The 22,858-nt window shown below is 34.4% G+C and overlaps 1 protein-coding gene and 1 long non-coding RNA gene across 6 annotated transcripts; one reads left to right on the top strand and one right to left on the bottom strand.

Annotated features, from left to right (window-relative positions):
* Positions 1–4,557: 4,557 nt before the first annotated feature.
* LOC142348616 (lactosylceramide 1,3-N-acetyl-beta-D-glucosaminyltransferase-like) lies at positions 4,558–16,083 on the bottom strand. 5 transcript variants are annotated; one of them, XM_075400024.1, is made up of 2 exons: positions 15,952–16,083; positions 4,558–6,012 (listed from the first exon to the last, which is right to left on the bottom strand). In XM_075400024.1, exon 2 carries the CDS (start codon positions 5,964–5,966, stop codon positions 4,689–4,691), a length of 1,278 nt encoding a protein of 425 aa, XP_075256139.1. In that variant the 5' UTR covers positions 5,967–6,012; positions 15,952–16,083; the 3' UTR covers positions 4,558–4,688. The 5 variants fall into 5 exon arrangements, with proteins under 5 accessions (XP_075256139.1, XP_075256140.1, XP_075256136.1 ...); XM_075400025.1 differs by having other exon boundaries at positions 4,558–6,039; positions 15,952–16,062; XM_075400021.1 differs by lacking the exon at positions 15,952–16,083 and adding an exon at positions 15,748–15,910 and having other exon boundaries at positions 4,558–6,113.
* Positions 16,084–16,170: 87 nt separating this feature from the next.
* Positions 16,171–22,463, top strand: LOC142348615 (uncharacterized). Its single transcript, XR_012760754.1, has 3 exons — positions 16,171–16,479; positions 19,688–19,813; positions 22,386–22,463. It is a non-coding gene; the product is annotated as an uncharacterized LOC142348615 (long non-coding RNA).
* Positions 22,464–22,858: the final 395 nt, after the last annotated feature.

Below are 22,858 nucleotides of genomic sequence, written 5' to 3'. Positions count from 1 at the left end.
GAACTTGTTAGGCAAATGATAACAACTAGTTCTAATGCAAAATTTTGACCATTTGTTTCAACAAAGCCAGCATTAAGTGCCAAAATTGGCGTGTAATAACAATGTTTCATAAAATATTTTCTCGTTTGGTTGCTTCAAATTAAAAAAAAAACATTTCAACAAAAATTCTCTTTTCCCTAGGAACACTGCTCAGAAGTGTCTGAAGAGTAGCGCGCTCAATTTTACTGTTTACTAGAAGTTTAAGAACAGTGGGGAGTAATAGAACAAGCGATGAAAAAAATGATTAAACATGAAAGATGATTATACAACTAAACCGACACCTGCTTATTCTCAGTTCTTATAGTAGAAACCTCAATATACAATACGTTCTCGAAAATTTAAATGTTTCGTGAAATTAATAGGTATGCAAATTAATACAGTATGGAAATGTTGAAGGAGCAACTAATAACAACTTGAGATTTCTACGAAAAAAACAGTAACAGATAATCAATTAAGATGACTCTTGAGATTGTTTTTCTCAACTTTTTTATGTCCAATAAACAGCGAAATTTCGCCCAGCATCAGTGATAATAGCAGCAATTACTCCACCCAGGCGCCTCAAATGACAAAAATATAGGTTACTATAGACCATTAATAAGATTTAAGGCAAGAAAAATCAATTCCAACCAATTATCAATTTGACTTTCAGAGATAAATTGCCGTTAGCTGAGCACAGCTGCATAAAATTAAAAATGAGTGCCATTTAGATCATGCAAAAATCAAAGACGTAGAAGTCAATTAAAAGTAAAAACTAGTTAGGCATAAATTTTGCATAACAGAGACGCACATGGCTTCAATAAACATTCAAACTTCGTTCAAAAGCATTTGACCGTTGACCTTGATAAAAATTGCTTGTATTAAATCACAATAATAGTTCCGACCCCACTTGTGGGAGGAGCAACTATATCCTCAAATGGGTTTTTTGTGCAGACAATTTTCGAAATTAAAAAGAATTCGTTTTTTTTTTTGAGGAGTTATCGAGGTTTAACATTTTGTGTGAACAGGTGAAATCTGGCATGATTTTGTTCCCTTTTAGGGGAGTTTTTGTTCAAATTAAGATTTTTTCTACAAAAATAGTAATTCAAAATTACGTTTCACGCCACAAAATGAATCAATTTTGTGTTCCTAATAGACGGAAGGCGATAACAAAGACTTAACTTTTTTGTAACTTTAATTGAAATTTTGATTTTTTTAGGTTTTACAAAGTTTTTGGATTTGCATGGAATAGACTCGTTGATTGAAAGTGCATTTACTTTCGTAATGAGCCTTAAGTGAACCTATATAGTGCTTCAAATGGACAGCTAATGTCTGTTAAGACTTTGAACATAAATTTTAGAAATTTTTTTCAACATTAACCAATCAAGAACTTGTTTTTGTAAACTATAAGTCAGTCTCCGTAATTAAAGGACCCCTTTCGTTCCTTCTGCGACAATAAATAATCTGGTTAGCAGTTTAATCTTTAACTATTGGTCATTTGACTTCAAGGCCACAAGATTGAAAAAATGTTCAAATTTTATGGATATTTTCGTATTATTGGTTCCCTTTGAAATCTTATCACATTATTTTGATACCAATAGCTCCCTTTGGCTTTGAGAAGACGACGTTCAATGGATCATAGATAAAATTTGCAGAGAAAAACTTCTGGTTGAAATGGCTTGGATACTTGCTGCTTTTTTCTACTGAATATTTGGTTTTTACCTATAATTATTGTTGTTTTCATAGTCATAAGACGTATTGTGAAGTCTTATTAATTACCAAAGCTTAGAAAACATCGTTGTCCTCCCATTGAGGCAAAACTGGACGTATTTTATGACATCCGCTGAAAGCTATTGATTTTAATGACTGTCAAGACTTTAAAAATAGTTTTTCAAAATTTCTTTTGAACATTGCACAATCGTAAATTTATTTTTGTGAACTAATCGTCAGTCCCTGTAATAAGTAATGACAGGTATATTTTGTTTTCACCTTCAATTGAAGTTTATCTAGTTAGCGGTTACATGTTCTAACTATTGGTTTTGTGACTTCGATGCACGAGTTGTCATAATTTTTTTCTTTAATTTTTGGATATATTTTTGTAATTTTGATTCCTTTCCAAATCCTATCACTTTATCTTGAAATTGATAGTTCAAATTGGCTCATAGAAGAAGTTCAATGGATCATAGATAAGGATTTCAGAGAAAAGCTTATTGTTTAAATGGCCCCGTCACTTTCTTCTCACACTTCTCTACTGATTTTTTAGATTTTGCCTGTATTTGTTGTTGTTTTCATAGTCAGTGACTTGATGTATGTTTTGTTGATGTTTTTTGAACGACATACATCGTTTTTGTCCCATCGAGGCATTATTTAGCTTATTTACTGGCTTCCGTAGAAATCTATTGGAATTAATGACGTTGATACTACGGGTTTTCTCGAAAATTTTGGGTTTATTGTGTTTGTTCAAATTTGTTGATTTTTTTGAGTAATATTGTTTAAAAAGTAGAATCCCTTTGTTTTTACAAAATAAATTTAAAAAATACTGAAAATTCCCAAATTTCAGTTTTAATGGTTTCGCTCGACATTTTTTTCGCTCATTTTTTTTTTGAGTTTGCTGTTTTTGCTTGTTTTTTTATTCTTTTTATGGTTGTTAAATGCTGACCGGTCTCATTAGCTTGGAATTAAGCATTGAATTGAAGATGTTACCCAAATCAGTCAGTCTATAGCAATAGTCATAAAGGTTATGACACTCTACTTTTTAAAATATTTTTGAATTTTTTCTGTTTTTGTTAATTTTTTTTGTCAACCTGTAACTTATTCTCATCATTGAGAGGTCACGTCCAATTCTTTGCATTTGAAAAATTAAAATGTTTACTGATTCTATGTTATAACTGATGGTTTTTCGGACAATGGACAATATGCGTTTTCAAAAAAGTTTCGTGAGTGTTAAGTTTGTGTTTCTTTTTCTCTTCTTTTGCACATTCGGAAAATAACAGATTCCAATGATTTTCAATTGTGGCTCCAATGATTCTATTTATGTTTTCAGTATCATCTTAGCTGAAGTCGTATAAAAAAAATTGAATTAAAAATATATTTTTTAGGTAATTACTAATGATTTTAAAGTCTTCGGAGATATTGTAATTTTGCAAAATAATTGCAATTTTTTTGAGTTTTTCTGTATATTCATTCCATTCTCATGGCTTTTTCTAACCAAAGACAAGTGCCATTGGTTTGTTAATGATTTTCTGCTAAATGTATCAAGAGTTATAAATATTAGTTAAAAGCTAATGATTTTTAAGACTTTTGAAATGGTTTGGTTCAAAAAATGTTAATTGACTTTCGAGTTTCACCCCATCATTTCTTCTCTTTGTCGACTTGTTACCTAGCCTCATTAAAGGCAATTTCCATCTGTTGTATAGTTAGTTAAATCTAATTTGTTTAGTTAATGTTTTATCTGATTGCATCATGACGTTACTAGGTGCTTTTAAATTTAGATAATTAGTTTTTGCCTTGAAGTATTTGTTTTTGAATGAGGCATGTTGTTGTAATGAGGCATGACATTATATAAGTCAACTAGTAGTTGGATTTTGTAACGAGTTTTTCCAACTCGAACAAAGATTTTTGTTATCTCTTCATTTGGTTGACAATTAAGTCAAAAATTTAGATGAGCTCGGGTCGGAACATCATGTACAAACGCACATTAACGAGCCTGCTTGTTCTGTTTTCATTTCGTTCAGTTGAATAATATGGTGAATTTTTAAAATGCCAGAATTAAAATGTATTTTTTTCAGAGATTGATAATCTCATGCTGTTTTGATTTTGGTTTTTGCTTAAGGTTCTGCCAATTCCTAGCGCAAAAAATGATAAAATACGGTTTTCTTATATTGAAATATTAGCTTGAGATTTAATGGATCGAAACCACACCAACGTGCATGCAAGTTAGATTGTTTTCGATATTCAACTAGTGAACAGAACTTTTTATAGATTATCGCAACTTCTTTTTATAGATTGTTGCAACTTCTTTAAGGATAAATTTTAATTATAGTAGCGGACTAAGGAAATTTGGGTAGAATTGGTTTGTCATTTTGTTTTCCTAGCGTTTTGTTTAGTTACCTCATATGATGTTTAAAAGTTTAGAATAACATGCATCCCAAACGGAGCTTTTTTATTATCTGCAAATGCTTGCAGTACACGAAAATTTAATCTGGCTTCTCGTTCTCGCAGAAGAAGCAAATGTAGTTTTTGGGGATTCCGCTGTTTATTGGAATCAAATGTGCAACAAACTTTGGTGCACTCGAGCACAAACTTTCAACATTAACTAGAATTTCGTTCATTCCTAAATTACTAAAATTACTAAAATTTGAAATTACAAAAGTTGACTTTTGATCGATTTCGAGGAAAAAGCCGGCAAAACAGAAACACAATTATTTTCAAAACCTGACGGAAGTAGTCGACTTCTCAAAACCTTTTATAGCAACAAAACAGGCCAAACAAAACGAATCAAATTTAATTTTACTTTAATAGTACACAATCAAAATGGTCCTAAGCACATTCCCCATCCCACCATAATTCATTAATAAGCTATGTATTTTTTGTACATACAGCAGTTTTAAGTTTGCATTAATGTTGAAAAATTTAGCACCAAATTTGTAGCAAAACCTTCAATCGAAAGTTTCTTATACTGCCATGTGAAACAGTAAGCATAACAGGAGTGGTAACAATAAAACGATGTTTGCTCTATTTGAAGCAAAGTTAAGCTGTCGGTAAAATTCGTGAAGCAATTGCATTTCACTTTTTTCTTGGTTTTCTAAAACTCTATATGATGTTTTCTCAGAATTGTCATTGAACAATTGTTTGTTCACTTGAGTATGCACGGCTAAAAATTTTTCAGGGTGTGAAGAAATTCTAAGACTAAAATAACTTAACGGCAATTCACTCAAGCCCTCCTCAATTTGAGGAACTTTGAATGTGTCTTTTTGTAAACTGACACACGAACCGAAGAATACATCATCAAAATCATTAAGACAATGTTTAGGTTTTTGCTCAATATAATTCGTACCATGACCTACACAATGATAAGGACAGTCTTTAACCATTTGCTTCACCGAAGACATTGAAAATATGTTAAAGTAACCGGGGCAGTAATAAGGGTAAGTTTTAAACGGGTAAACTTCCCTTGAAATATTCCATTTACCCCTCCTCCGGGCTATAATATACTTGCCACCGCAACGCGCGCCAGCGTAAATAGGAACATCAACTGACACTCGACTATCTGACAGTTTTCGTGCTTCGTTGGCCACTTTTTGCGCTTTTGCAATAAGTTCTGAAACTTTTGGCGCTTGAAAATAGATATCGTCATCAACTTTGAGCATATATTTTGCACTCGGGCAAAATTGCGCCACTATTTTCATGCCCAAAAGTAATTTCAAAGCCGATAGATGATATCTTTCCAAAACGTTAATAACAATAACATCATTATGTATTTGGTTTTCTTTCCAAACACGTTTAGCTTGGCTCGGAGATTCTGGCATTCCGGTTATGAAAAGAACTTTCCAAGAAATTGCTTCACCATTTTCATTTCGAATTGAAATCAAATCCGGAGCATAAGTTGTTCGAATATCATACCGCTGTCTATAGCTACCTAGTCGGTTGAGAACAACGAAAACCCGCAAGTTATCGTTAGCCGAAAACTCTCGACATGAGTTCAAATTAGCCGAAATGTTCTTGACAATAATTTTATCCTCAGGTGGCATTTTGTGATATAATCCTTCCGGGTGGACAAGAGTTTTGTTGAACCAAGGCGGAATTTCAATTATACGGTCCGGAAAATAAATAACGTCGAAGCAGAGATAAAGAACAAATTTACGAACCACTGCGAATAACCAGATCAATAATAATGTAGCAGTAATTGAAAGAACTATTTTCCCAAATTTCGAAATTCGGATACTTTTCATGACTGAACAATAAAGATATCCGCCTTGTTGATTAAATGAATTTTGGCTATGATGCAAAAATTTGAGAATAAAACTTGGTTGATCTAGTCTGCTTGTCATCGAGTAGGTTTAATTTCAAGTTTCCTCGAGCTTTGATGCTATTTTTCTCTACAAATTAGAAAGGTTGAAGTTTTGAGATTTTATTTACAATAGAAGCAGAAAAAAATAGCTTAGTTTACTGAATTTTTTCTGTTATTGAGAAAAACGAGATTGTGATATTGATCTGTTCAAGCACAAGCTTGATTTCCTTAATTTGTTTTGATTGATTGATGACTTTTGATTTGTTTTGATTTGTAAAATTTTCGGGTTTTATGTTTTACCCACTTGAGCAACCTAGCAATTCATTGTAAACTGGAAATCTCTTGTGAATAAGTAGTAAACATGAGCCTGAAGTAGCAAATGTTTTATTGTTGGCCTTTTCACGAGAAGTGTTATTAATCAGGAATTTTCTTTTGTCTTCTAATTTCATCACAAAAAGATTTTGTGATCAAGTCTGCATTTAAGGCATTAATATTTACTACGGTCATATAGAATTAACTATTGCTTCGCCATTTGGCTAATTTATATAGCAATCTACAGTAGCTGTAACCAAGCAATACTGAAAAAAGACACTACAGGGGGGGGGGGGGGGGGGCAAAACCAAATGTATGAATAATGCATGAAGTATTATAAAGTAAACCTTTAAGAAGTAATCAGGACTCAAGTGTCGATCGTAGAGAACTGTGAGTGGTATCATTTGAAAGCTTGAATAAAGAAGAATGTAGAATTAAAAAGTTAGAATTAAGAAGTAATCTGGACTCAGTTAAAAATATTATCTAAAACTCCATGACAATAACTCCCAAATAAATTGTGCAAAAATAAGCAATGCAGTATTGTGGTTTTGAAAATAATTTTACACAAAGTTTCAATATTTTGTCTAGACCTAAACATTGCAGCAAATCAATCTTCCCGAAAAATAATTTTATAATGCTCAGTTTGAAAAACAACTAAGAAGCAACTTGAATTTCGACTCACACCACTGGAATTAGTTCAAAATTTTGACTAATCGGAGAAGTTTACTTTTAATGAATACTTTTAATAATTTTATGATTCTTCGTTTGGTAAAGTTATAGTTTTCATGAAGAAAGATTTGAAAATCAAAACCTGACGCAGCTTGCATACTTCGAGTTATTCTAAGGAAAAATCTTCGGCACCATTAAAAATTACTTCTTCAAATTTTAAGAGCTTCTTAAAATGCATCTGCCGCTGTTTGATGAGCCAGTATATATTATATATGAAAAAGAAAGAAATTAAAGGAAACATATGTCAGAGAATTAATAAACAAGGAGGCTCGGTAAGGTGCTTTCGCTAGACACTTGAAAACAGACCAACCTTGGCGTAAAAGTGTTCTCCTGGAGTATTTAATGCATTAATTAATTTCGATTGTAACTTCTTAATGTAAAAGAGCAGGTTTCTTTTTTTTCTAATCAATACTCTGGAAACAATTTATTAATTTCATTATTATTATTAAGTTCCGACCCGCTCATCTGCATTTTTCACTTAATTTTTTTACCAAATCAGGAAGAGATAAAAATTTAACATATCAACACATCATTCAACAAGTTACAAAATGAATAAAACAATCTACTTTAGAGGGCAGATGAGTCCAATGATTACAAATTTTTATTACGACCATTTTGTCTGGTTGTCCATTTTTTTGAAAACCATAATTAACCAATTCAAAATGGTATCAGATAAAACTTATATTAGAGAAGATTATCTTCACTCCACTTATTTAGAAAAAATATGTGATTTTTCCACAATACGACTTGCTAACAAGTCGACAAGAAATGAGCGAATGGGCAAATACAGGTAAAATGAGAAAAAATAATTTGCACGAAAAAACTTGCACGAAAAACTTTGAAGGAAAACTATGTCCCAGCCAATTGAACATTAAGCTGTTCACTGAAATCATAAAAGCTTTTTTGAGTGCAATTTTTTCAAATGACTAGGGGACCACCCATTTTTGTGATACTGTGAAAAGAAAACAAAAAACCTGCAAAAATTCAAAAATTGGGGAATATGCAAAAACAATGAATATTTTATGAAAACTGGTTGTAACAAGATTAAAGACCATTTGAAGAAAAAAAATTATTATTCAAAGCAAATTGTAGTTCATTGGATAAGGGATGTGACTTGTCTCTAGAGATGCTATGCTACAAATATCAGAAATAAAATTAGCAGGAATAGAAAACCTCAGAAATCCACTGTCTTTTTTTTAAAAAAAAAACAAACATTTTCAAAAGTCATAACCAACATAAGCTTTCGACTTGAAGAGCAGACTGTTTTTCTTTCAACTTCTCTGAAAACTTTTTGCACCTCTTATTAGAGAGACTGAGTCATAAGACTATAAAAAACATTTAATACAAGTTGAACTAAATAATTTCACAAACAATTTTCGAAACCACAGTGTTGAAGGCATTAAATTTATAAAACAATAAACGCCAGGAAATAAAAGTTCATTTCCCTCTCCTTTGCACATCATAATGTCTTTTTGTAAAACGACCATCACAAAATGAAAGCAAAAAGAACCAGAAAAGTTGAAATGTATCTAAATTTGACAAAATTCCTCTAAAACAAATTGTCTACGCCCTGAAGACATCAGTCAAAGCTTTTAACCAACAAAAAAATTATTTTTTGGTTGAACAAAAAATTAAAGAAAGATATCTCTCAATTTTGAGGCTACAAATTCGTTTTTCAAGCTAAATGCAAGACACAATAACTCATTTAAAATTTACTAAAAATTTTCCTCAATGCCAGAAAAACCATTATGTTATCGGAAAACAATTTATATCTACAGTTGACTTCAAGTTTACGTAAATATCAGCTGTCCCTAATGGAGCCGTGAATAAAAAATTGTCAGTAATTAACATTAAAAATTTTGGAAAAAAAGGCAGCACCAAAATAAAAGTTAAAAAGTTTCTGATTGTAAGAATCCATGATAATATCAAATCTATCCCTAATTTTACCGCGTTCCCATCAAACCACCCAAGTGTTCAAAATATTTGCGAGTTAGAATAATCGTTGAGTGAAATACTTCAAATTTTTTAAAAAATGAATGATGCATTTTTTATAAATGTCGTGTTGAAATCGCAAAAGATGGCAAAATTGTAATTCCAGAGGACTTTTAAGGGGCGCCAAAATTCAACTAGCTCTCTTTCGAAGTTCAAAGGGATTATGTTAGCGGTTTCTAGGTCTTTGTTTTTGGCAAATTCAAAGAAATAGGACCAAAAATGCATATTTTAAAAGCAATCTTTGACGAAAAAATTCTGAATTTTGAAATTTTTATCACAAATTTTAGCCAATTAAACTCCAATCAATCAATTCAGCAACGGCCTGTTCTCTCTAAGTGTAACAAAAGCACTCTACACTTCAAAATTGTAATTTATTTCAAATTAAATTGGCAAAATTGGGCCTGATTTTAGCAAAAGTTTCAGAAAATGTAAATAAAAACTCAAATATTCACAAAATTTGATCCCCTATTACTTCCTGTAAAAAATCCATGATAATATCAACCCTATCCCTGATTTTGCTGCGTGCCCAAAGCCGCCCTAGCGTTCCAACTGTTTGCGAATTAGACCAATTGTAGAGTGAAATACTTCAAATTAAAAAAAAAACAATAAAACACTTTGTATAATTGTCGAACAGAATTTTCAAAAAACGGCGTAATTGTATTTCCAGAAGACTTTTAAGGGGCGCCGATTTCTCTTTTGGAGAAAAGGGGGACCAAAACTGCATATTTTGGTGCAATTATTAATGAAAAAATTCTAGATTTTGAATTTTTTTTCACAATTTTTGCCAAAGAAACTTCAATCAAACAATTCAGCAACGGCCTTCCCTTTCTAACTATAATAACATAACTCTACCGTTAAAAATCTTAACTTATTTTAAATCATATTGGCATAATTCTGCAAAATTTTAGCAAACAATACTGAAAATGTGAAAAAAAATTGTCGACGATTCACAAAACTTTGATACTCGATGACTCCCTGTAAAAACATAAATCAGAAAAAATCTTTCAATTCCAAACTCTGAGATGATGATACGTGCTTTTTAATGATACCACTCACAACACTCTACGTTGAATATATCGATTGGCCAAAATTGTCTGAAAAAAAAACACATTTGAGTATATAGTTCCTCCCTCCCCACTAAAGTGGGGGATCGGAACAATAACGTTTATCCAAAAATACTTAACAAACCTTAAAAGAAGGCACAAATCCGTCTATGAATCAGTGTTGAAGCAAATTGATTCAAATCAATTTGCTAGGGTAGCTCGGTAACTCATACTCAGGCATGACCATGATTGCTTTTCAGTATTTTTGCGTAACATCTGTCTTACTCAAACTTTTTCGCCGTGGTAAAAAATAAATTTAAAAATAAGCCATTGTGCATGTTATACATTTCTCTCTCAATTCAATGGAGGCGATCCGATTATTGAACATTGTTTTGCCTTTCCTATATTTGCGCAGTTCTACGTCTGATTCTGCTAGGCCACTTTCGAGTCGTCGTTTTTCAACCAATAAAATGTGTAGAATTTAGTTCATGCGTGGTTTATTGACACCTTTGTTAATCACAGCTTTATCTTTCACACCCAGAGCTTTTGCGCGTAAAATAAATAGGTCCAAATTTTGACAGGTCTCAAATACAATTATGCGTCTTTACATTAGGGCTAATGAAACAAACACTTAGGACTCAAATGCCTTGTTCTAACAAAAAGAAGACCGAATGAGCACACAAATGACCAACAATACCAAAATTGGTGTTTCGCAATGTAAATAACACCTGATAAGAGGAAGAAAAAATTGTGGCGCCATTTGGAGCAAGGCAAATGAGACCAAGATTATTCGAGTTTGAAAACCTCGAGGTCATTCACATTAAAACTTAGCCCGTTCCAACTCCAAACAAAAGAAAATCAATCTATTTCCCTCATTTTTTCAGTTAGAAACTGAACTTAGATAATTGCTATTATTGGCCTTGCTCCATATTTATTACCCTTTATTCGTCAGGCTTTAAATTATAGCTCACTCGCGTTATGGATAACAAAATTGTGAAATCGCGACTCAGAAAGGCACCAATAAAACTACCTCCGGTGGCTGGAAAACCCCCTCGGGCAAAGCATATTGGGGCCTCCAAGACAAAGACAAAGAAGCGTAGAAAGAGCAGCAAATCCAACAAGGGAAAAAAGACCTTCGCAGCGAAACAAAGCGAGCAACAACAGCAACAAAGCGAGCAACAACAGCCTCAAAGCGAGCAACAACAGCCTCAAAACGAACAACGACAGCATCAACCAACTTACGATAGCGACTTATCAGAAGATGGAAGAGCTGAACAACAAGCACTAATAGAAAAAAAGAGAGTACACAGCAAGCGTTTCTATGTTGAGTAAAAGCTAACACTAATATAATTTATATAACTGTCATGTGTGTGTGCTAGTCCGGTTTAGTAAATTATGTCATCGAACTTGGACCACTCACTTTTCATTTTTTGGCTTAGCACGAGTAACAATAAAACAATGCTCACCGCTCATGCCGGCCTTTAAGTAAATTGCTCCTCAACTTGGGCCCTTTTTGCTTCCAATGTAACAATCCCAGTGGATTTGCTTAAACTCATTCACAAATCTGTTGTTGTAACGAAATTAAGATCATCTGGGCCATTAGTAAGAGGGGCAGCGTGCAACAGATTTAATAAATGGCGGTCCGGGCCTTCCTTTTGGAAACAACGAATTATTTGTTCAATTTTTCCGCCTTGATTAGGGTTTCCGTTCAAAATTGTGCTAAGTCAGAGCAAACGCAATTGTATTCGAGATCAATAGTGTCCACGGTTTTAGGGATAAAAGATGTAGCATCTAACGAAGGGGCGTTCTTGAAGCAATTGTTTTCCAGTAACGGCCTTTCGTTAATAACTAGGCCTAATTCGTAGCAAACTCTATCCAGTGTAAGGCGGGAAGCATGAACTAAGGGACCGGTAGAACGCCGATGTGTAATTTGTTCGTTGCAATAATCACAGTTGCGTACTACTTCTCGAACGATGGGCTGGGCTCCCTGGACATCGTAAGATTGTTTATCAAGCCGTTCGAGCTTAACTGCTCTAATATGCTCGGGATCCCGATGTAATTTTTGTATGATAATTTTTGCCTTCCTGGAATGCAACACTCTCAGTCCAGTCTTTTTATTAATAAGAATTAGTTTCGGTTTGCAAAACCGAATGCATAATTGTTTAAAATTGTGCCTTTTCTGTCGATTAAAACTGACATCTTGTCGAAATGTTCCACGACGATGAAATTTGAGTATATAAGGATATAATTGGAAATCCATTGGCGCTCTCAGTTAGTAGGTAATTAAAGCTAGAAGGAATTAAGGTTTAATGAAATTGCTAGTTGGTAATTTGCTAGTTTACTGGTATTTGCATAAGTTCATTGAGCAAACAAGAAATGGTATGCACACTAATTCCTTTACTGAGGTATCAGAGCATGAAAAATCGATCTGCCACTCTGTGGTACGGCTTCAGGTTTCCTAATTGCTTCAAACTAAGCGTCTAGAATTTCATCACCCCACCCCAAGTCCCGAAAACCCAACTTCCTCAGGTCCGATCACCAGGAAATTTTAACTGATCAATCGTAGGAGAATTCCTTGCACATTGAATAAATCGTTCTTTTGGCCTTTAAATTAAACAAAAAAAAGGTGAAGGACGAATTTCTTATCCTTCTCTGAAAGAAACGACACTTTTTGCAGAGTCAAAACATTCTACCAAGACCTCGAGTTAAAAGTTGAGATAAATTACTTTCAATATAACCCAAAGTATTAGCGTTGAAACTATTTTACAAGGGAATGAGGGACAGAAAGAGCGGAGTTTTCTTTTTCGTTTTTTCATTACTCTTAGGAAAGGGATAAGGTTTATCTAAAACTAAACATTACTCCAGCCTAAACGGGAAACAAAGGTATCATAGGTTAAGTCGGATGTGTATCCGTTACTGGGAGAGAGTAAAAACCAATTGTGCGAAAATTTGCACACATTTTGCTTAGCTTGAGACATGAATTGTGCCATATTCTGAAATTATCAAATCGAGTTAAACACGCAGCTTCGGTCATCGCGAACAAACATTCACATTATATGAGTTGCATCTTGCGACTGACCTTCTACGCCAACTATCACACATAAACGTTAGGTCAGAATGTTCTAAAAGGAACGACACGTTACGTTTTGCTGATAAAAAACTGACAAGGTTGAGTACCCTTAGGCACAACAAAAACGCTCAGAGAAATATCTGCGAATCTGAAAAGCAGTGGTTTGTCAACTTTCCTAGGTAAAAAAGAGTGTTGAAAAAAGCCATTAATCAACCTTCCTGATTAGTTTAAATTACACTGACTTAGTGGAATCGGGATTCTTCAAACCGTTGTAAGTTGTGTTTAATACTTAGTTTTGAATAACAGGAGAATATTTGATTGTGTTCATTAATTCTCTACTTCGTAATTACTTATTCTGTGATAATCCTTACCTTCAATTCATCGATAATCCTTAGCTTCAATTCATCGATGCAAAGAACCGATATATACTTGGTTGTTTTTATAACTATATTTCAGTGAATTATCACTTTCATTACTTGGAAAAGAAATTCATTATTTCGCGCATCAAATATCGTTTATATACAGCTTTGAGAGCGCACCGGGGACAACAGTCTATACTCAATTGTCAGACGAACTCACTTTTCTTCGAAGAACCTTTCAAATTTTGATAGAGTTTTGGGCGCTAGCCAGTCCCTAGTGAGAAGCCTTCTAACGACAAAAATACAAAATTCTACAGTGGCGCTCCTGGGTGGGCTTTCTGACAAAATAAAATAGATATAATTTTACGAGTTTGCGTCTCAACACAAGGTGTGTACAACACAGTTCTTCAAACTGGATTCATTAGTCGTCCAAAGAAGCGAAGAACACGTGTCCAAATTGCGGAGTTTTAGACTGTCATCTCAAGCCAGTACAGCTTCCACAAATGTTCCAGCATCTAACGAAAGACTGCTGGATCGTCACCCGGATATAAATCATTTTACTCAAACCAGAAGGCGGGCTGATAGGTTGAGAGAACTACATCAGCTAAATAAGGATATGTCTCGTATAAAACAATGTCCTAACTTATTGGTAAATTTTCAATGCGAACAAAAGACACATGTTAAGGACCCCTTTTTTCAACAAGATAATGCTACTTTATATAAATCAAAGGTTTTCAGCAGTTTTTTTTTCTAAAAAGGAGCTGGATGTACTGGGGTTGCTGGTATAGAGTCTGTGTATGAACCCAGGTGGAAATGTATATGTGTTTTCGAAGCAGTGATTACGAAAACAGGCAATTTTTGTGGAGAACTTTGAAGAGAAAGTGCCGGGTATTTTGAAACGAATTTTCCCAGGTTGAGGTCAAGACCTAAATTAGTTTATGAGCAGACCAAGTCGAGCGCACACCCGTGTGTTCCCAGACCGAAATTACAGGGTTTTGACGGAATTTCGAGCGCACTACAGTCTGGACGACGGTCTGGAGATGGTCTGATCAGAGGTCAGATCAGAAACGTTTTCGAACGCGATTGGGTCTGATCAGGTACCATTTCAAGCGCCTTATTTTTTCTTTTTTTGTTTCTTTTACTGAGAGATGTTGGCTCTGCCAAGAGGCAATAATAAGGCAGCGTTCTTATCAGAGACTCATCAAAAGTCCAATAGTTCTGATGAGTAAAAGGAATCCCGCTGATAACAAATGCTGGTCCCCTTCAGAGGAAAATTTGATCAGCTGGAGACCCCGATGTCTCTTATGAAAAGCTGCCTAAACTCACCCATTGAGTCAAAAATATACACTAAACGGTACACTAAATAAAATTTGTTCTCAGCAGCTGGGTTTCGTTTTCTTTAGCAGTACCTTTATAATTGAATTTTCCTTAGATGAATTAAATACCGCAATCATCAGTTTTTATGAAATGAATATATTATAGCAAAATTAAAAGATTTGTTCATAAGTAAAATTTTTTTCTGATCAGACTATTTGGAGCGCACTTGAGTCTGATCAGAACCGGTGTCGAGCGCACTTCAGTCTAATCATAAATGGCTGCAAGCGCAACTGGGTCTGACCATAAATGCTTCGAGCGCAACTGGGTCTGATCATAACCTCTTCGAGCGCACTCCAGTCTGATCATTGTCTGATTAAGGTCTGGGCGATGGTCTGAAGTTGAGTCTGGACCATGGTCTGAAGATGGTCTGATCAGAACGCCTTCGGTCTGAAAATTCTGATCAGAGGCCCTTTGTGTCTGAAAATTCTGATCAGAGATGACTTGGGTCTGGAAAGTCTGATCAGGGTTTATTTCCGTTTGAGAAGTCTGATCAGAGATAATTTGGGTCTGAACTTCAACCTGGGTTACTAAGATGTTGTTAGCAACTTGATTGAAAACTATACAAACCGTTCGCAAGACGTTAAAAAAAGATACAAAGGCGCAATAGCTCGTTACTAGAGAAATGATGGAACTCTTTTTTGTACCACTGTGTATCATCAACACAGCGGGCAACACAACATAAAAATTAACCAAATTCAGAGCTGAAATTTGTAACTTGTTTTCATTTACATCGGCCACCAATCTTACCGAATGAGCAGGCTTGGGTCATTCTATAAATTGATTTTAATAACAATACTGATTAATTTATTTTTACCATTTTAAAGCATGTAGATATCTAACCTTAGGGTTATAGTCTGAGTAATTTAAATGTTTGAACAATAAAAAAATTTTGTTTATCATATTATACATAACAATAATTATAATTAGTATCAAAAATATTTTCAATAGACATGTTCTCAGTTGTAGCGGTATCTATGATCTTCCATAACAGTTTGAAAGTCAAGGTTTGTGTTTAGCAAGTATAGATTCTCAAAATATACCAACCAAATGAATAAAAAACAATTTTAGAGTAATAACTAAATTTTATAATAATAACGCAAATAACAGCAAAAGTAATTTGATAACCATCTGTTTTGTGTTCACCGGAAACGCGTGTTGTTTAACAATGCATTCAGTGTATTCTGTTCTTACCAACTTGACAAAATCGTAATGTACTTAAATGTCTGCTTTTATCGTTATGATTATTGTTTTACATTTTAGTTTTGATGTTTATATCTTCGCTATAACGTATAATAAAGCTATCTTTAAAGCCTTCTGCTTAAGACACGTTGAAAAGTTTAAAAAAGTTTAAATCATTCAAGGGTCTGTGGAAGTATACCACAGATTATATATACAACACATAATCTGTGGTGTACTTTGACAGAGCTCCGAATAATTTAATTTACACTTTTTCAAACGTTTGAACGTGACCTGTGATAGTTTTAATCATTCACGCGACCTTTTAGTCAGGTGTTCTTACACAGTACTTGCTTCGATCAATCACATATTTTATGATGACGACACAAATCAAATGTAAGTTTTGATCCATAAACAACTAACTCGAATTCTCAAAAATGATTGGTGAAAACTATTTATGCGTCCAAACTTAGATTAGAGATATTTTCGGTTTCTGTTCCAACCCCCCCCCCCCCCTGCGGTGTATAACGTACTGTGCGTGTGTGTGTGTGTGTGTGTGTGTGTGTGTTTGGGGGGGCATTGCATTATTTTCCTGAATGTTAGAAAGTTAAGTAAAAGTAAAGTTTATTTAACCGATTGTTGAAATAACAGCATTTTATGATAAGTACAATACAAAAATGTCAACCAAACAATCGGAAGGGACAACGAATGAGCAATCTGGCTCTTCATAGTCGTTGCCCTTAGAGATACCAAATTCGTGGCTAACTTATAAATGAAATCTTAGATCCTAGAAAAATAACTCAAACAAAGTTTTGTTGTCTGGAATGAAAGTTTTAGCAAGCATTGTAAAAAGGGCGACGCTCGATTTAGAGCGCGAATTTATATTGGGTGGTAGCAATTCTGCGCTTTTTAAACAGTTGTATGCTTTTCGGAGCGTGTTTTCTAGTGACTTTTCCTAAGTGCAAGTCCTACTGTGTTGAGAGGGTAATATTCCATGTATGCTGCCACGAATATTATAGACAAGAATCAGAGCAGAGCTTTCAGTGAGGAATCTTAGGGGAGATTCGGATCTTAAATTCTTAAGTTTTAAAAGTTCTTTGAAAATTTCACAGATATACATTTCGAAAAATGTTAACAAGTTGTGCTGCTCATAGATGTTGCGGAGGGAATCTACTCTTCGTTTGAAAAATATGGCTCGAATTATCCTTCTATGGCATTTTTTGAGACGCTGTAAATCTGTTTTGCTAGCACTTCCATGTATCAGAAGACAATAAGTTATGATTGATTTTGCATAAGAATGATAAAAACGTCAATATGTGTTTAATGATGAAAAGGTTCCTCACTCGGTATAAAGTGCCACAAAATTTGTTCAATTTCGTCGTTATATACTTTATGCGTTCTTTGTACGTCAAATTTGGGTCTAGATAAACTCCGAGGTACTTGCATTTGTGATCTGTAGCTATTTCTTGCTCCTGTAATTTCAATGTACCTTCTCACTTGCATCTTTTACCGAAATGCATCAATACGCACTTTGTGTAGTTCACTGATAGTTTGTTCCGCTTGAACCAGTTTTTCAAAGTGATCAGTTCTTGATTAATAACATCTGACTCCTTGCCGGAGCTCTCTCTTGTGTGGTTTTGTCAGCAAAGAGACTAACACTGCTTTGCTTAATTTGATTTGGTAGGTCGTTGATAAAAACGAGAAACAAAAACGGACCCAGGATTGAGCCCCGAGGAACACGAGTTTCGATTGTTAATGCTCCAGTACTTTTCCCTCGATGACAGACATATTGAACTCTATCGGACAAATAATTTATCAAAATTTCTATGATTGACCCACCAAATCCATTTTTCTAGTTTTTCCAAGAGATTTTTTGTGATCCAGCGTATCAAAAGCTTTTGAAAAATCCAGAAAAATTGCATGCCCTTGTTGTTTACGCTCGATACTTTCTCTGATGTAATCAGTTATTTCTCATATAGAGTGTGCACAGGAGCGGTGAGAACGGAATCCGAACTGTCGTTGGTTGAACAGGGTGTTAGTCACAAAAAACTTAGACATCATTTTATAGAGAACACTTTCACAAACTTTCGAGAGAAAATTCAAAAGACTGATTGTTCTGTAATTTCCGCAATCTAGGTAGTCTCCTTTTTGTAAAACGGTATGATTTTTGCATTTTTGAGGCATTTTGGAAATATATTTTTCTTGGAACATTTGTAAATAGCTAAAGCAATATAAGGTTCAATGATCGGCAAACAACATATTAACATATTAACAATTCATTACTGATACCATCGTTACCAATTTTTTTTTTGGGTTTCATGTGGGATAATATATTTGTTATCCTATTGCGATTTGTTGGGAAGAGGGCCATCGACTCAACAACTCTTTCCACTGAAAACGGTTCAGACGCTTGCTCTATCCTATCCGATAGCGTTCTAGGAATTTTTGCAGAATAATCATTCAATTCGTTTGGTTCTGGAGTTTTTTGATTGACCATGTCGTCGTTCGTTATAGAGCCGAAGACTTGAAAAAGTTTTCGAGGACAAGCATTGGTTCCCATTTTTTCATGTTCCCTAATTTTTTCTACTTGCGGTTTTGTTCTGTTACATCATTCCTTGAACACCGATATCGAAGTTTGTTTTCATCGGTCGGAGAATTCAGCCATAAATGAAAAAAATTTGTTTCTTTTATTGATCGCGTTCTTTATATTGTTTGTAATCCAAGTGTCTTTTCTTTGATAATTGACTTTACGCAAAGAAGCAAAGTTTTGAATTGTATCAATTATTAATTTCGACAATTCAATCAAAATATCTTCGGCAGTGAAGTTATCAAGATCGATTTTTCGCAAACTTTGGTCCAGTACGAACAAAAATCTAGGAGTGTTTTCAGTTTAAGCTTTGAAATGGATCGCTGGCCGATTGGTTCCTCCTTGATAACCAGTCTGTTGGTATTTCTTGTCAACACCCCTTGAACTGCAAAATGATCACTCATAGTTGTTGTGATATTTTCAGTTGCTATATATTTTCTCGCTAAATGTGATCGATACATGTCGCGAATGATCGCGTGACTCTAGTCGGTTCGCTGTTTTGCACTTGGAAATCAAATGCTTGATGTAATTCAAGATATTGTTTAAAAACAGCAACAGGTTTTCAAAGGCATCCAAAAATTCTGACAACCGGTAATTTGGTGGTCTGTAAATCAGTTAAAAACGTTTTTTGTTTCCGTCAGTGCCAATTTTGATTATCAAATTCTCAATTCTGTTATTTGAATGTTCAATTGTTGTGTGTAGGAGATCGTTTCTTACTTAGACGGCAACTCCACCAGCTCTTCGCGAGTCATTGCAGGGTTTAAAAATGATTGGGTGATACCCTTCAAGGCGATATAGAAGGTTGAGAGAGAACAACCTAATTTAAATTGTGCATAAGAAAAGCTTGAAATAGCTGTCGAGGAACAAGAAATAATATAAGAATGGGATATAAGAGATTCCCAATTTCCAGAGCTGGAGAACAGTTGGAGTAAATGATTAGCACACCAGGCTTTCACATAAGAGATGCATGTTCGAATACAGTAATGGTCCATTTTCACACTTTTTGCTCCTGCTTAGACCCCCCTAAGACTAGACCAGACAGACTAAAGCGGATCACTGCTGATCATACAGACCAGAAAGACATCTGATCAGACTCATTTCCAACCGGAGTGGCCACCCAGTCTATTTCAGCAATTGATAAGTGTAAGTTCGAGGCTGTTTGTGGACTTTTTTTTCAAATTCAGCGCCTGAGAGACATTCAAAACAGCGCATATATATATATATATATATATATATATATATATATATATATATATATATATATATATATATATATATATATATATATATATTTACAACACACACACACACACACACACACACACTTACACACACACACACACACACACACATATATATATATATATATATATATATATATATATTTATATATATACAACAGTTTCTCAACATTAATTGCTCAAAAAACGGTATTTAATTCATGAATGATGTTCCTATTCAAGTAACTCGCTCTTGAGTTAAATTAAAAAATTGATCTGATATTAGGGCCCAGCTGGAGTTAGAGCCAAATTTGAGTTAGGATAAAACAATAGGGCAATGTCTAAATTTTTGATCTTATAACAGGGCAACGTCTGGAAAATCTCAACCAAGATATGACCAATCCACTGAATTACAGACAATAATGATGAAAAAGTGAAATCAAATTTCTAAATTTAATTAACTGTCGTAACAATTGGAAATTTGAATAGCTGCCGAGAAGCTATGTCAATGTGCCGCGTGTATTTGTCTACAAGGTGTTCAGACGACAACGAAAAAATCGGCAAATTCAGTCGATAATTTAATTTTGTTTGTTGACAAATCTGATTGGTCAAAATATTACTAATTCGTCGGACCATTGTAATTATGTGCCGTTTTCCGACCATTTGCCGCGGTTGTGGGTATGAATTGAATTAATTGGTTGTCGGCTGAACCCTCTATCGGTCAATTTGGCAATCACTCTGCTGTAAGTTTAAGATATTTATTATTAGCACACACGAGGGTAGAAGCTGTAACTGATGTACCCGACAAACCTATTTTAAATCGCTCAAGATGACCTGCTCAAAAAATATGATAAAATTCAACGTCCGTTATACATCTCTGAGCAAGAAAGCATCCATCAAGGCTTTCAAACGTCGTTCAGATAAAGACAAAATGGGTTATCAGTAATACACTAATGCTGCGAGCAAAGTTTTCTTAATTTTTTTCAAATAAAAATTTAGACCTTATGAAACATAGGGCAAAAAAAGTATGAACTTTCAAGCATGCCATGACTCTTAATGTCATGATTTAAAACGACCCATGCTTAGGTGCGCGACAACCTAAGACAGCCCTGATCAGACTGACTTGGCTCACACACAGGGTTAAAGCGGAACCCAAATATCAAAGTCTGAAATCTACTCTATGACCTGGTCAAGGTCTGATCAGGGTGCAGTCAAAGGTCTGGATAGTCTGATTAGAGCTCTATGTAATTTAAACAACTCCACTTTTTAAACTGTTGTACTCGTCCAAATGGTAAAAAAAGGCGCTGCTTGAGAAGTTCAATTTTTTTATGAATAGCCTAGGGTTTTAACGATAGTGATAACACTTTCTTAGTAATTTTAATTGATTTTTTCGTTTTTGCCGTTCTTTTTGTAGTAATCTGACATATAATGGAAGAAAAACGTTTACTTGTTTCCTGTGTGGTTCAACAAATATTTTTTTAATGTGGCGAGTTGATATGTATAGGTTTATATCAATTGGAAGATTGTTTTCAAAACAGAAACGTATGTTTGATCTTTGCCATTTTTGCTCTTCTTCGTCGACCTGTTACCGCATCTCATTAGTGTAAGGTCTCGTATATTATCTAATGAGAAACAGGTTAATTTGATGAAATCACAATTTAGTGGATTCCTTGTTCTTTTTGTTAATTAGAGTCGTAATAGACACCGACTTTAGTGTCGCAATTAATGTTTTCTATTAAACGGTTTTATTGTTCTTCATGTTTTTTACTTTCGTTAATGGCAAGTCACATCGGCCCTGAAGTCCAGCATTATTTGTTCACTTAATCCAGCATTTTTTTCACATTGTTTTTTTCGAGCGATATGTGAAATTTTGAAAGTTTTCCATCTCTTCCTCATTTGGTAGACAATTAAATAAAAACGTGGATGAGCGGGGTCGGAACATTATATGGGAGCGTATATTACCGAGCACCCTTGTCTATTATAAGAATCCACTCAGACAGAATTTAGTATTCCATGCAGTGCGTTCATCTTAAGTATGGGCATACTCGCTTCGGGACTTTAACCTGGGTGATATATGGACTCGTTTATTGCAACGAAATTTTTTTTCATTGATAAATCTTATTGTTTTATGTATTTTCATGTAGGTTTGTGCAACACTTTCGTTATTGAAGATCTGCAGAGATCATCCATGCATATGGTCTGGGACAGTATTTTAAGCGCATGTTAGTCTGGACAATGGTCTGGAACTCGCCTGGACAATGGTCTGGAAATTGTCTGATCAAGGGTCTCTTCGGTCTGGAACTAGTCTGATCAGAGGAGGCTTCGAGCGCACTTCGAGCGCACAACGATCTTCGAGGGCACACTCGTCTGATCAGAGGTCACTTTGGTCTGGGACGGTCTGATCAGAGGCGATTTCGAGCAAGAACTCAACCTGGGGAGACTGGATTGTCTGGTGTTAATGTATGGTTTGTCTGGTACATCATAACTTTTTCTAGAGCCTGGATAGCCTGATCAAATTACATTCTGAAGACAAATTCTAGAGAAATACTGCCCAATTTAATCGGATGGCTAGAGAAGACTACTCTAAAGGCAAGTATTGCTTTGCATTGTTGAGCTGAAAGATTTTGTTAATCACAAAAAGTACTTCTAATTGATGCACTTGGGTGACAGATAAAAGAAATTATGCAGAGAAATGGGTTACTGTATATTATTTTATGAAGAATGCATTCATTTAATGACTGAAGAGATGCAAAATAGAATCGATCAAAAAATGATTACAAAAATTATATTAATACAGGGTTTTAAAACAAATTTATCGGAATCAGAATTTATTCTGTCCATTTCATGATTTCTGTTTCGTCGCCAGATTCTATTTTTGTCTCTTGCTGGAGTGTTTTTTAGAATTACTTTATGGATCTTTATACACTTTGCTAGAGAGCAAATTATACAAATTGACGATGAATATTTT

Source organism: Convolutriloba macropyga, chromosome 10, assembly GCF_964194025.1.
Source record: "Convolutriloba macropyga chromosome 10, txConMacr16.3, whole genome shotgun sequence".
In the NCBI taxonomy this organism is placed as follows: Eukaryota; Metazoa; Xenacoelomorpha; order Acoela; family Convolutidae; genus Convolutriloba; species Convolutriloba macropyga.
Note: the sequence above shows the minus strand (reverse complement) of the source record. Positions and strands in the feature narration are given on the sequence as shown.